The sequence below is a fragment of the Brachypodium distachyon genome, chromosome 2 (genome assembly GCF_000005505.3).
Source record: "Brachypodium distachyon strain Bd21 chromosome 2, Brachypodium_distachyon_v3.0, whole genome shotgun sequence".
In the NCBI taxonomy this organism is placed as follows: Eukaryota; Viridiplantae; Streptophyta; class Magnoliopsida; order Poales; family Poaceae; genus Brachypodium; species Brachypodium distachyon.
Window position 1 is genome coordinate 53,244,460 of NC_016132.3, and position 13,628 is coordinate 53,258,087.

Below are 13,628 nucleotides of genomic sequence, written 5' to 3' on the forward strand. Positions count from 1 at the left end.
TATTTAAAAGCTGAAGCCAATTAGTTACTTAATACAAAATAATAGCCTGTGATCTCAAACCAATTTGACACTTTATACAAAATATTACATATATCATACACCAAAATAACCGCCGATGCTACAACAGTGAAACTCCTAGGACTTATTTTCCAAAATCACAAACATAGATTCTGAAATAACTGCCAGGATGTTTTACTTCTTACAGCCGACTGTCATCAAATCTAATCAGCTCCCTTCTCTTCTCAAGCTCTTCAATGTTGGCTGGCATATCATCCTGGCATCATGCAAATAAGAAATTGATATGAAGCAACAAAGTGCAGACAAGGGATACTATTACCATGTAAAAAAAAAAGAGAATTTGAGCCTATGCTATAGCTGCTTACTATGATAGAATAAAACCAAGTTTATTTTAGATTGATTAGATGATTCATGCACATATGTACTCTAGGATTTATTCCATATTACGACGAGATATTTTGTCTTAGGAGTATCATGTTTTTCAAATTTTATTTCTCTTTAAATAAGTCATTTTTTGTTACCTTTTTCTCACCGAGCCACTTAAATTGGTGTCATGGTCTAGCGGTGTAACCGTGCGTTGTATCAGATAAAATCTACAGATTAATTCAGTTTCTTACTTTCATAACTATTGCGGAGACCTCGATCGTAGCTTGGCCAATAGTTGTATCAGCAGGGACCAGGAGTACTGTCCTCTTTCAGATCATCACCAGGGGTAGCTCCACCACCTGTTCCTTCTCCACCAAGAATATTACCCTGAAGTTCCTCAAAGCGCCTTTTCACAAGATCATCTTTCAAACCTGTGATAGGTAGGTTTCTCCTACACAGCTCAGCCTTCAGCTCTGTGACGCTCCAGTGATCAATTGATTGTTCATTCAGCACAGGATATGTCAACATTGCAGCTGGCAAAATTTCACCCGATCATGAAATGGGCAAGCCAGTTACCATGAATTTTAATAACATAGTAAAACAAAACGATAAGAAATTCCAATCCATGAACTAAAATAAATTGTTGCCTCCCTCAGTTGCAGAACAAAATTATGACAAGTCTTAAGAAGACATAATAAGTATATATGCTCTTTTTTTTGGCGGTTAATAAGTATAAGTATATGCTCTTGCATTGTAGCAAGTAAGAAGTCTGATGAACTGACGGTTTACATGCTAATAACCAAAAACATTCTAAGAAGACATAACCATTAGATGTTGGTGGGAGCAAATTACTGTGAAATGCTCCATGTTGAAACAGAAATTTTGCACTGAGTATTTGACGTTAGAGAAAAGAAGAACTTGTACAGTTATAAATCAGAGAGAAAAATACGTACAGTTAAATCACGTCTAGATGTTCTCTCGCGTCAGAGAAGATTTGCAATAACTTAACTGCATTGCTGGTGCATCTGATGTGAACTCTGAAGACGACTCGTCCGGCGACTCCGGCCCGATTTGCACCCGGCAGTGAGGTCTTCTAGGTCGCAATGATTCTAGAGTGTACTCGTGTCCTCCTCCCGTCCGTCTGCTCTACATACCGGCGATCTCCTCCACCGCGGCTGGTGCCGCTGGCCGTCGAGCCGCGCCCATCCAGCCCCTCCTCCACGACTGCCGCCGCCGCCGCCCCTCCGCGGCCGTAGAACGCCCATCGCCAGCAAGCGACGGAGTCAGAAGAGGGGATCGAGGGTTGAGGGGCGGCGGTGCGGTGAGGAGGAGGGCGGGGCGGCAGCGAGGTGACCTCCTCCCCCGGGCCGGGGCATCGCTCTCACGACGCACGGAACAGGAACCGCTCGCTCCGGAGGCGGGCAAGGGGGCAGTTCGCCGCGGTGGGAAGCGGAAGAGTGAGGTCGTGAGGGATTTGCTAGGGTTGCTTCCTCACCACTGCGAGGTTGTCTTTTTTTCCTCGCGTGTGAGAAGCTGCGGTGTGGAGAAGAGCAGGCTCGGCGGCGAGGTGAGGAGGAGGTGCGAGGCGTGGAGGAGAGGGAGAGCAGCCGGCGGATTTCTGCGTGGGATGGAGGGGAGGCCGACGAAGGGATACGAAGGAGTCTGACAGGCGACGAAAACACATGTGAAGGACCGGTCCGTATTTTTTAAGATAGTTATAGATTATAGATAGCTTAGCCGCTGACATTTTGTTATTAGGCCGGTAAAAAAGATTTAGTTCACCCAGTCTTTGGTTTCTGCTCGACGCACTACCTTGCGTAAATTTTAGGCAGCACCACAAGGAAGATGCTTGATTCAATACTCTGGTCCTGTAACCATGAGTTTGGTGTTGAAACTAGACAGGAGAGCTATTTCTAAGGGGCAAAATGGATCCAATCTCCACACGCAGGCAGAATTGCCTAGAGGAATACGATTCTTGAAACAACATACATATCTCGTACAAAATCTCATAGAAGGAAGAAAAATACACTAGATATTTTGTAATAAAAAGGTTAAAAGGTAGGCTGCTAAACATAGAAACCACATTGTGAAGATAGCACCAAAATTTCATAGTTTTACTCGGAACTGGTAGCACAATGGACTACGGGCCAATACAATTGCCATATGCTAGAAATTTCTATAGATACGAACTGGAAATACAACATTTGGGATAATCTATTTCTTCTTGTCAGCAACACCACCAGACCTGCATTCAGAGAGAGAATATTGAGCTCGTTTACTGCAGAAAGAATTTACAAGTACAGTTGATTTGTTGTGTTATCTAATTGTAGGATTCAAGTAATTTGGTCAAGCATAGCAAACAATTATAGAGCCAACGGCAATAAAACAACGATGAAGAAGGCTGAAGGTCGCTTGGTTTATCAACACCATAACCAGAGTCATCTACTCATCTTCCAACTGGACATAACAATCCACGGGATTGAAATGGCACATCCAACAAACATTGTTGGATCTTCAATTCCAACCAACTCATTGCTCTCATAGTGCTATTAAGTAGTACAGGACTAAGAGAAAAAAGAAACACAGGATAACAGAGTAAAATAATGCTCACAATAAAAACTGCAATAGGTATAGTTACACACCTCATCTTCCGAAGGACATTAGACATCTCCTCTCTCTTCTTCTTTGCTCTCTTGTGAGTGCCAAGCTTTCTCTTGGCAACCTTGAGTGCACGCTTGTCCTTCCCAACCTTAAGAAGCTCAGTAATACGTTTCTCATAGGGAGCAAATCCAGCAACCTCCCTAATCAAGTTCCTGACAAACAGCACCCTCTTGGTACTTTTCTGCAAAAGTTGGACAAGATAATAATGTAAGAACTGAATGTTAATATAGAAGCAACAACTATAAACTCAGAATATAGGAACATTAAACTGCAGCGTTCAACTTTCAATTCCAGAAATTCCGATTTATTAAAGATGGCACAGTCAAATGGCTCCACAAACTGTTAATATAGAGGTAACAACCATAAACTCAGGGTTTCCCCATTTTGACATCGAGAGACGAGATAGTTAATATATGTCTCCAGGCCTAGCGTTTGGAGTTCTGCAGACTCAAAATTGCCAAGGTGAGACGAGCCATAGCCATCAATACATAATTACAAACACCAAGCTGTCTCAAGTACGAACTCCCTCCGATCCATAATAAGTGTCGCCCATTTTGTACTAAAGTTAGTACAAAATTTGTACTAAGTGGGCGACCTTTTTATGGATCGGAGGGAGTAGACGTTGTGCGTTCCCCTGCAATTGTAAGGTAAACCTCACACACCTATAATCAGCAGCGGAGCCAGGAATTTCTAACGCCCCAGGCCAAAAAAAAGAGCTACAATGGGCCAATGGGGGATCATTCAGTCATATCAGCTACTCCCTCCGTCCAACAAAGGATGTTTCAACTTTGACTAAATTTAAATGCATCTATACACTAAGTCATGTCTAGATACATTCAAATTTTGACAAACTTGAGACATCCTTTGTTGGACAGAGGGAGTACAGTGTTTTTCCACCTAGCCTTTCAAGATCGTAAAAAAAGAGAAACTACTGGCGTATCAAGTACGTAGAATAGAACCAATTAAAATACAGTATTAGAATGTCAACAGACATCATCACAAAAAAAAAATGTCAACAGACAGTTAGGCATTTGCTAGTATTACATAAACAACGGATGGCATTGAAATCGCATAGCAAAGAAGACATGTATGGTGAGGTTCAGTAGAGGAAGAACAGCGAAGGTGGGAAAGTGCTTACCCCCTTGCGGTCGGACGGGCGTGGTGGAAGCTCGCGCTTGGTAACGACATGGCCCTTGTTGATGCCCACGAAGAGCCCAGACTTGGGTTGCGACGGCGCCATCGCCGGTCTCCCACTCGCTCCTACTAACCTGCCACTGATACAAATGGAACGCAAAAAATGGATCAATCAACAGGACTCAAGTGTAGCGGTCTACGGAGCTTGTTTTCCGTGCTTGTTACCTTGAGAACGAACACAGATTAAAACCCTAAGCCGCCGGCCGCGTCCGAGGAGGAACCCTAGATTTGAAGACGATGGTGTGATATATACTACCTGCTCGCCGGCTCGATGAGATCTCATCGTGGTTGAAAAATGGGCCAGGCCAATTGGGCTTGCTGGGCTTATATCGCTCAGCTGGACAGGTTGATATATGAGTTCATACGTGCCCATTTGGTTCCTCTAAAAAAAAAGGTGCCCATTTGGTGTGGGACTTTTTTCTTAAAAAAACAAATTAGTACGGGAGTGGTAAAATATCACGTGATAACGTCCCTTACGGTGCAAACTATATACTGTGCCGAAATATACGTGTATCTAGATGATTTTAGTATATAGATACGTTTATATTTTAACAAATTTGAATCATTTAATATGTGACGGAGGGAGCAGAAAATATGTTTGAAGTTTCAAAACGTTCATACAAAAATACTACATGATGTCGGTGTAATGCTTTACAGTCTGTGGAAAAAATAAAATTGCAAATGAATAAAGCCAAACAGAGAAGAACCACTATTTATGTTAAAAAAAATCTTCGCTGTAACCAAAAGAAATTGAGTTTGGACTTGAAAATTTAGTACTACATGAATCAGTACTTCTCTAACATACTTTTGAGAATTTTAAAAAATTTACAATGACTTTCACGGAGTTACTGGATACGCCGCCATGGGAGTATGGAGGCATTTTATAGGTCGTTGATGCTATATTTAGTCTATTTCACCGCTCGATGTTCGATCCTCCTTGTTCGTGGTCACGATGCGTAGCACCAAACACTGGGCTTAAGCTGGTGGATGCGCCCTTTCGGCGTGTATCCCAGCTACAGGCTCCCTCGTGCAAACACACCCAACCGAACGGACAAGAGATGGACATTTATTTTTCAAATGACATTTCGATCGGATTTCATTATCAGAATAACGGAAACAAGAGTTCACCCACCACATAGTTGTACGCTAACACGAAAGAAGTCCAAAATATAATGCAGAAAGAAAAGATATTTAGTTATAAACAGCACCAAGGGCCGCCAAAACATCAGTTCTTGCAACAGGCAGAACTCTGTCTAAGCTAACAAGAGATGGAAATGCACGACGCGTAACAAAACAATCACGGCCTAGGCGCAAGTTCTCTCACGGTCGTCTGGTAAATAAAGGAAGGAAAAGAAAGTATTATTCCCCATTGGACACAACTTGTATGCACGTTCGTCAGGCACGACTCCACGGGAGCGTCCTGCGAGCATGGCCACTGTTGCCACTGGCTCTCCTCTCCATCTCGAGGAACTGGCCGAGCGACGGTGCTGCGCTGCCACCATTCTCCAGGTGGCTCCTGAGGCAGAGCGAGAGCAGCAACGCCCTCAGCCTGCCTCTCCTGCTCCGCCTCGCGCGCCGGCTCTCCATGGCGTCCACCAGGCCGATCAGTGTCGCCAGAGTCATGCCGCCGCCGCCGCGCGGCAATGACCAGATCGACTGCAGCGAAATAGAGCAATAAGATGATCAGAGGCATGCCCGGATTGCCTCGACCTTGCGTTGAGACGAGTCAAAACTGACCTCTGTGTCTAAATCAGACGAAGTGAAGGAAGAAACGCAGTGAGAGGGAGTGAATGCCGTGCCGGGGGAGGAAGAGCCGATGCTCCTGATCACTCCGGTTCTTGCATCCAGGGTGCCCAGTCCGAGAGGCCAGCCGTCCTGCCATAGCTCCCAAACGTAGAGTTATGAGTTATAATCCGTACTACCATTGTTAGTACGGAACAGAACAATGTTAGTGTAAAACAATATTAGAACTGTAACCAGGAAAATCTTAGATATGATAGGCGCACCTCATGGGCCATGGGCAGATGAGCTCTCCCAACCTGCCAACAACCAAGAGCGGAGGGTGTCACTTCTGGTAAGGAGGTAAATACGAGATGTGTTCAAAGCTTATATGGACAAGGCAAAAGTGACAACACGTGAAAAAGAACCGTTGATCAGTAAAAACGGAAAAATAAACGGAGTACTCGACTGGATTCGAGGCTGAAAAGTGCAGGCAGATAAAGAAATTCCAATGCTACACGGACACGGCTGGGAGAGACTGTTTTGGCAATTGTAGGTCTCGTCTGCGATCCAACGCCATGGCAGATCAGTCTCTGCGACGTTGGTGCGTGAGCTTTTTCACTCGAGTAGGCTAAAATCGCGTGGCCGAAGCAGAAGTGGGAAATGATAAGATAATCCGGGGTCGCCTAGAAAGACGATAGGAATCATTGACGGAGTAAGCGGACAAAAGATCGGCGAACGAGACCCGAAAGCGTAGAGCGGGGGAGGCCGTTCCTGCGCTTGAGCTCGGATTCGTAGGGCCATCGCGAAATTATTTTGCAGCCCAGCAAGATGGAAGGGCCCACCGTCCAGATTCGTTACGGGGCCGCAGTGAGAAGCCCACTAAACCCTCTGACGAGGATGGGCCTGCGGCGACTACGTTAGTTCTTTTTTTTTTCGGGGGACTACGTGTACTCCTCCCGTTCGGTAGCTGTTCAACACTCCTCCCTGTACTACAATATCTAAAAGGAATTTACTTACAGGGCCGGTGTATTGTGATTGGTAATGGGCGAACCACTAAACTTTTGGGTGATGCCGGATGTGGACATACCCCTCTTTGCCAAATTTTTCCTGGTTTGTTTGCAATCTTTAATAATGTGGGCCGACAGTTAGAGAATTATATGAAACTAGATGGAGGTTGACCTTTAGACGTTGGCTAGACCCTTTACTACAAGAGGAGTTGCGACTTGCGAGGCTTGCATGATATCCTCATAGGTGTGGCTCTGAACGAGAAGGACAGACCTAGGTGGAAGTGGACCAAATCCGGAACCTACACAGTAAAATCTATGTATGAACACCTGTCTAGTAGGGGGCGAGATCTTTTTTTTCGAAATCTTTGGAAGGACAAAATCCCTTTAAAATCAAAATCTGTATGTGGCTTATTTGGCATAATGCTATTGCTACTAAAGATAACATGCTTAGAAGGAACTGGAAAGGAGATAGTAAGTGCAGGTTTTGCAATGAACTTGAGACTATTCATCACTTGTTCTTTGGGTGTGTAGTTGCCAAATATGTTTGGGGGGTACTTAGTTTAACTACAGATGCTGACACACGGCCTGGGTTGTTTTTCCAGTACTTCTGGTGGGTGTCCAAATATTTACCAATTTCAAGAAACCTCCAAATCGTGGGGGTGGCTGCTATATGTTGGGCCATATGGAAGATCCGTAATAAAGCTTGTTTTGAAAAAAAACTCATTCGAGATCGTTTGCTTTGCTTGTGCTTTTCTACGATATTGGGCTGGGTTGCAGAAGTAGGTTGAACGCACTAATTTGTTAGCAGGCACGGAGGCTCTGCAAGCAGAGGCGCTACGACACCATGAAGCTCAAGCACGCCTGGACAAGAGGAAACTGAAGGGAAAGGCCGACAATGCTGGAGATGTCAAGAAGCAACAAAAGGGTGACGCGACTGAATGAACTCCAAAAAACATGACTGCTGCTGGGGAGAAGTCGAAAACTATACATTTTGCATGATCCTGGCCTGTGTGCCAATGTGTTTACGTTTTCTTATTGTTTGACTGTTGTCGTTTATTCTGGGAACCAGTTTTGGTCCCTTGGCGTGCGTTCTTGTTAGCCCAGGGGCAGCAAGTTTGTGAAAACTCTGAGTGGGGGTGAACTTTGCGATTTCGTTATCTGCTGATAGTGGAACACGATCGATCGTACGGTCGTTTTTCTTTTTTCAGAAAAAAACACTCCTCCCGTTCGCAGAAAAAAAAAACCCTCCCGTAGACCGTGTCCTGCACGCATGGACCGTCCTTCCATTTCGTTCGGATGACAGTTACAGGAAAAGAGAAAAGCTAAAGCTAGTGACCGACCGGCCGACGGAGGACGCACTACCTCTGTCTCACCACGTATATCTGCTCCGCGTCACGTAAAACGCAATAACAGCCGTTCGATTTACGGTCTTGTCTTGTACTCCAGTTGCAGCCCATGAGGCTCGCAGGAAGGCTGGTGGCGTTTCTGTTGTTAGAAAACACATCCGTGGCGATGCCACGAGAAAGACGCACCGTGGCACGGCGCGCTGCAGAACACTCCACCGGGCCGCCGGCGCACGGGGAGCTCGCCACGCGCAAGCAGGCCGCACCACGTGACCTCAGCTACGGCCGCCCACGTACGTACGTACGGGGGTGGCCGGGTGGGTGCCGATTCAAAATTCGAACGCCCTAGTCGACATCCTCGTCACTCGCTACTCACTGCCTTTTGAACGGTTCGAAGGAACTAGAGACAAAACGGCGCAGTGGGATGTGGATCGAGCGCAGTGTTCTCCCCTCCAATTAAGCTCGTCCAGTCCAGACTCCAGAGCCCATCGAACACCACCGGATCCAATTCCGTCGTCTCTGCGTCACCGGCCAGCGCTCGATCCATCGAGGAGTGGTTGCGCGCCCAACCCTGACCCTGCACCGCTTGTTCGCTTGCGCTCGAGTGGAGTGGTTGCCATTGCCGGCGTGGGGGCGGGCGGACGCACCCACGCGCGAAATTTGTCCGCGCCGGGTGAAAGAAGCGTACCACGCCGCCCTTTATTATATCCGCATCCGATCCGATTCCATTCCGTCTGATTTTCCTCGGCGGCAGCTCGGTCGGGAGTCTCGAGGGTACGATCGATCGAGGAGACAAGGAGGGGGAATTTCGCGGCGCACCACCGTACGCGAGGCTGCAGCTGGCCATGGACGCGCCCTTCTTCTACGAGCTCAGGAGGCAGGCCTCCTCCTACCTCACCGGCAAGATCCGCTCCGCGCGGCTCGCGCTCACCGATGTCACTCCCACGCAACTGTGAGCGGCCTCCCGTCGACCCCTTGCCTGTTCACTTCTGCATTTATATGCATCGTTTGTGTTCTTTCGTGCGCGTTTTGGGCGTTGATTTGCTCTGCGCTATGGTTCGACGGATTTATTAGTGGTGCGCCTGGAATGGATGTGCAGGATGACGGAGGAGGCGACGAACGGGGACGCGTCGCCGCCGAACGTGAAGACGATGAGCCTCATCGCCCGGGAGGCGTTCGAGATCGACGAGTACGTCAGGATCTCCGACATCCTCCACAACAGGTCACGTTCGATCTTGTCCGGCCGGCCGGTCCTCGCCGGATCGCCAGGCGCCACCACCATGATGTTCTTTCTCTGCTCGTCATTTCATTTCAACTCTCTGCCCGTTCGTTAAATAAACTTCGAAATCTTCAGGCTGGCGGCGTTCGACAGGAGGCAGTGGCGAGAGCCGTACAAGGCGCTGCTCCTCCTGGAGCACCTGCTCACCCACGGCCCCCGCAGCGTCGCCTTGGAGTTCCAGAAGGACAGGAGCGTCATCCAGCAGATGGCCACCTTCCAGCACATCGACGAGAAAGGGTCCGGTTTATCTTTCTCTGCTACACGTGTCATTTTTCTGAACCAGTTTACAGTATTCAAATTTCTGATGTTCGATGGTCCTCGGTGCACGCAGTTTCAACTGGGGTCTGACGGTGAAGAGCAAGTCGGAGCGCGTGCTGAGGCTGCTGGAGCGGGGCCCGTTCCTGGAGGAGGAGCGCGAGCGGGCGCGCAAGGTGGCGCGCGAGATCAAGGGCTTCGGCAGCTTCAACCTCAGAAGCAGCACCGCCGGCGGCGGGGCGGCGCCGGAGCTCTACGCGCGGAGCAACTCGCAGTACGAGAGCCGGCTGTGGAAGGATGAGGACGGCGACGACGACGACAAGGAGAATTTGGTATCGAGACCCGACCAGCGGCGCGAGGAGGCGGCGGTGGAGGAGCTGCATCACCACCATCACCCGTTCCAGGGCTTCGGGCAGCAGCGGCCGGAGGCGATGCTGCTGCTGAGCCAGTGATCGAGTGATCGCGAGGGGGCCGCCGCCTCTCGGCTCACCTGTACTGTATGTCAGGTTGTCTAAGACTAAGGTCAGTGGTTTGCTGACGTTGCTGAAGGCTTTTAGGCTCTTTTCCGCTCTGTGTTGTTGTACACTGTACAGTCTCCTGGTCAGTTTCCTCGAGCAGGCTTCGTTGCGTAATCACGTGCTTTGCCCCCGTCTAAATTGTTTTCCCTCCGTTCTGAATTTGATGCCTGAACGTACTGGGAAAGGAAATTGCGGACATAAGATGGGAAATTCCAAGCCTCCAAGGTTCCCCCAGAGTTTGTCTGCGGGAAAGAGAAGTACAGAATTCTCAGAAGCACACTGAACAGATGTAGCGAAATTCTACTGTCAGCGCACGGCGGCAGTGTAAAGTAGGAAGGACTAGCTAATCCTGGACCAAACTGAACTACGATCAGCCCTATAGCCTGCCAATTGAAGCATTCATGTTGATCCCAGATTCCTGTTGCATACCGATTTCTCCAAACACCTCAGTGCAAAGTTTCTTCGACGTCAACATTGTGCACAAACTTCTTACGCTTTCAATGCAACCATTGCCTAAAAAGATTTTCTTTTCTCTCTTTCCTATCAGTAGTACTTTTCTCATGCCAAATGGTAGTCATCGTCACCTGGCATATCATTATGGATTCCTTTCCTTCTTTCTGAAAGATATCATGGATTCCAATTGTTCTCAATCGTACTATTAGCTATTACCATGCACCATTACAACAGCTGCTAGTTCAGCAAGAGGAAAGTCTGGCACCAAATAACAAAGACACTCGCGATGGAAAAGGCTAACACCTGCAGTCTATGGAATGCATATCATGAATCATGATAGCAAGATGAGTCATGAGTGGCGCACCTTTTTTTTCATTCTGCCAACATGCCTGAATTCGTCTGTTGCTTATATCCTAATATCCTATACAACTAGCGGAGTGACCCGCGCGGCTAGATTTGTTAATGTCATGTTTTATGTTTTCGTTCTCTAAGAGATTCATTTGTATTCAATTTAGACCTATTGTATTTGTAACCGTTCGTTGATTTTTATTGGAAAATTTGTTTCTTTATATTTTTTCACCTAACAAAATATATAGTTCTTTACATGTTTTTGTTGATATATATCTTCAGAAGGATAAGATCGAATGTTCCGAATGCTTGTATGAGCTTAACTTCATAACACAATATACCGTAGACTAGATACTCATGACATGTTTTACAGAGAGAGTTTTATTTTATTAACATCATGTGCAATATAAATGTGTTGAGCTTATGTTGGAAAATATGTGTTTTTAGTTGTGTTTTAATTTGCATGTCAAATTTTATTTTAGATATTTCAAAAGTTTCATTTTAGATATTGATTATAGATGTTTATATTTTTTTAATGGATGATGCAGTATGCACTGATTTCTATCTACCCAATTTGTATCTATTAGGCCTATCATCCAATGGCCTTTATGACTTTTTCAGGATTTTTTTCATTCGACATGAAAATCCTCCTTATTTCGTCATATTGTCCCAAGTAAAAATTTTATTGCTTCCGGCAGCCGATAGTGATAGATTTTTTACTTCAGGTGTCTGATTTACAATCATGGGTTTGGGTGTGCCTATGGTAAATTGGCTTCGAGCTTGCATTTTCGTTGCCAGCGTGCTACTACCGACCGGCAGATGTTGCCGCATGCACATGGATTCGGCGACGGTGCATATGTGGATATATGGAAGCCGAATGTGTTAGCTAGTCATGTTTTTCATCCGATACACATAGCATTTACGCCATGTTATTTCTTTTCTATTTTATTTTGAAGATTTTTCCCCATTCAATATCAAGTCATTTTACTAAACATCTCATATGAGGTATGATTGTCGCATGGCAGAACGACACCGACGGTTAGAGTAGTTGGTTCCAGCTTGCCTTTTTCGCTCTATTCTTAAGGTCTCAAACATATATTAAATTTCGATAATTCCAATTCTCCTCTTCGTTTCTCTTCGTTGTTGGTTTATGTCATTTTTAATTGATTCTTAGATTTGAAATATGGTTTTGTTTGCTTTGCACTTGGTTTCACGGCTACAACCTGAAAGCCGCGTATTGGCACCTAATACGGTCGATCCGAATACGGCGTTATGCCTGGCTATGGATAATATTTTTTTTGCTTATATCCAGCGAGTTTCCTATTTTCAAAACAAAAATAATCCTATCCATTAAAATCTGAAATCAATATCAGATAGGAGTATAATTTTTCCTATGTAGACGAATGTTGTGCCATTTTGTCCTTTTAACGGATGATATCAGTCAAATGGAGATTTGAATTTTATGTCTGTCGAGTTCCGATGAAACAGACAACTAAATTGGGATCATGTTCTTAATTTGCAATTCGTTGAGATCCTATGTAAGCAATTGCCAATTTCTTGACTTGCTGGCATCACCATGATGTCATAGTGATGTTGCCTGATCCTTTTGGTTCTACCCGGTTAGTGTCATAGCGTCCGTATCGGCATCATTTTAGATCGGTACGTTTGTTTTAATTTGAGCAGTTCTAATCGAAATCATCTATATTTTCTTTTTACTTGTGATTCGTTTTTCTTTGGCCGTAAATCGTTGCCAATCGGGGGTTGAGTAAGGGGTTTTATGTAAAATTGTGTTCAAGGGATGGGTTTGATTTATTCTCAGCCGTACGATAACTTTGAAACAATCTACACCATAGAATTATGCTATTTTAATCAGATCGTCGTGAGCGGGCTCAGGAAGACCACAAGGTCGGCGAGTAAGAAGCCCGGAAGCTCGACGATGGTGGCTAGAAAACCTAGATTTCATTTGGTTCTGTCCCGATCTCCCAACCATGCTCTTCTCTTCTCTATTGGGCCAGCTAGGCCAAGCCGAGAAGCCACGAACCACGGTACGGGCGTGGATTTTTTATTTTGGTTTTGTCCTTGGAACATGGTATACTGTTCGCGTTTGATAGGTAGTATAGATCATTCTGGACCCTATGATCAACGAAAATTGACGGCCCGATACCATAAAAGAGCTCATTAAAAAACACTTACCTAGACAACATCGAGGGCAGGTGGTGGCTCCGATAGAGCAAGGGAGTACGGCTCGGTCGTGGCCACGGCGGCATTTGGGGAAGACAGGTGGCTGAGGTCATGTCGGCCGCGGCGGCAGGTTCGTAGCGGGCTGTGGTGCGGCAATACTGCGGCGGCAACGGCGAGAGAATTTTAACGTGTTGTCAAGCACATGATAAAATATTTGCTGATCTAAACATGATATTTTGCATAGCGAGGCAAATACAACACACATACACATTTAGCTTTGTCT

At 46.0% G+C, this 13,628-nt stretch overlaps 3 protein-coding genes and 1 long non-coding RNA gene across 5 annotated transcripts; 1 reads left to right on the top strand and 3 right to left on the bottom strand.

Annotated features, from left to right (window-relative positions):
• Window positions 1-2,068, bottom strand: LOC104582899. 2 transcript variants are annotated; one of them, XR_730960.3, is made up of 3 exons: window positions 1,338-2,068; window positions 636-917; window positions 1-274 (listed from the first exon to the last, which is right to left on the bottom strand). It is a non-coding gene; the product is annotated as an uncharacterized LOC104582899 (long non-coding RNA). The 2 variants fall into 2 exon arrangements; XR_730959.3 differs by having other exon boundaries at window positions 636-2,068.
• A 270-nt stretch (window positions 2,069-2,338) lies between these two features.
• On the bottom strand, window positions 2,339-4,537 carry LOC100842116 (60S ribosomal protein L36-3). Its single transcript, XM_010234240.3, has 4 exons — window positions 4,405-4,537; window positions 4,184-4,319; window positions 3,027-3,226; window positions 2,339-2,629 (listed from the first exon to the last, which is right to left on the bottom strand). The coding sequence occupies exons 2-4, from the start codon at window positions 4,283-4,285 to the stop codon at window positions 2,599-2,601; spliced, it is 333 nt and encodes a 110-aa protein (XP_010232542.1). The 5' UTR covers window positions 4,286-4,319; window positions 4,405-4,537; the 3' UTR covers window positions 2,339-2,598.
• Window positions 4,538-5,412: 875 nt separating this feature from the next.
• On the bottom strand, window positions 5,413-6,476 carry LOC106866167. The gene is made up of 3 exons (XM_014898920.2): window positions 6,246-6,476; window positions 5,977-6,114; window positions 5,413-5,895 (listed from the first exon to the last, which is right to left on the bottom strand). The coding sequence occupies exons 1-3, from the start codon at window positions 6,255-6,257 to the stop codon at window positions 5,635-5,637; spliced, it is 411 nt and encodes a 136-aa protein (XP_014754406.1). The 5' UTR covers window positions 6,258-6,476; the 3' UTR covers window positions 5,413-5,634.
• A 2,183-nt stretch (window positions 6,477-8,659) lies between these two features.
• Window positions 8,660-10,501, top strand: LOC100842427 (epsin-3). The gene is made up of 4 exons (XM_003564538.4): window positions 8,660-9,263; window positions 9,411-9,533; window positions 9,666-9,827; window positions 9,922-10,501. Exons 1-4 carry the CDS (start codon window positions 9,157-9,159, stop codon window positions 10,295-10,297), a joined length of 768 nt encoding a protein of 255 aa, XP_003564586.1. The 5' UTR covers window positions 8,660-9,156; the 3' UTR covers window positions 10,298-10,501.
• Window positions 10,502-13,628: the final 3,127 nt, after the last annotated feature.

Coding starts and splice junctions, on each gene's coding strand:
- LOC106866167 (XM_014898920.2), bottom strand. Junction 5,896..5,976: donor CGTCTGATTTAGACACAGAG/GTCAGTTTTGAC, acceptor ATTTCGCTGCAG/TCGATCTGGTCATTGCCGCG.
- LOC100842116 (XM_010234240.3), bottom strand. CDS start 4,285: ATGGCGCCGTCGCAACCCAAGTCTGGGCTCTTCGTGGGCATCAACAAG. Junction 3,227..4,183: donor GCCCGTCCGACCGCAAGGGG/GTAAGCACTTTC, acceptor CAACTTTTGCAG/AAAAGTACCAAGAGGGTGCT. Junction 2,630..3,026: donor AATGTCCTTCGGAAGATGAG/GTGTGTAACTAT, acceptor CTCTGAATGCAG/GTCTGGTGGTGTTGCTGACA.
- LOC100842427 (XM_003564538.4), top strand. CDS start 9,157: ATGGACGCGCCCTTCTTCTACGAGCTCAGGAGGCAGGCCTCCTCCTAC. Junction 9,264..9,410: donor GATGTCACTCCCACGCAACT/GTGAGCGGCCTC, acceptor ATGGATGTGCAG/GATGACGGAGGAGGCGACGA. Junction 9,534..9,665: donor TCCGACATCCTCCACAACAG/GTCACGTTCGAT, acceptor CGAAATCTTCAG/GCTGGCGGCGTTCGACAGGA.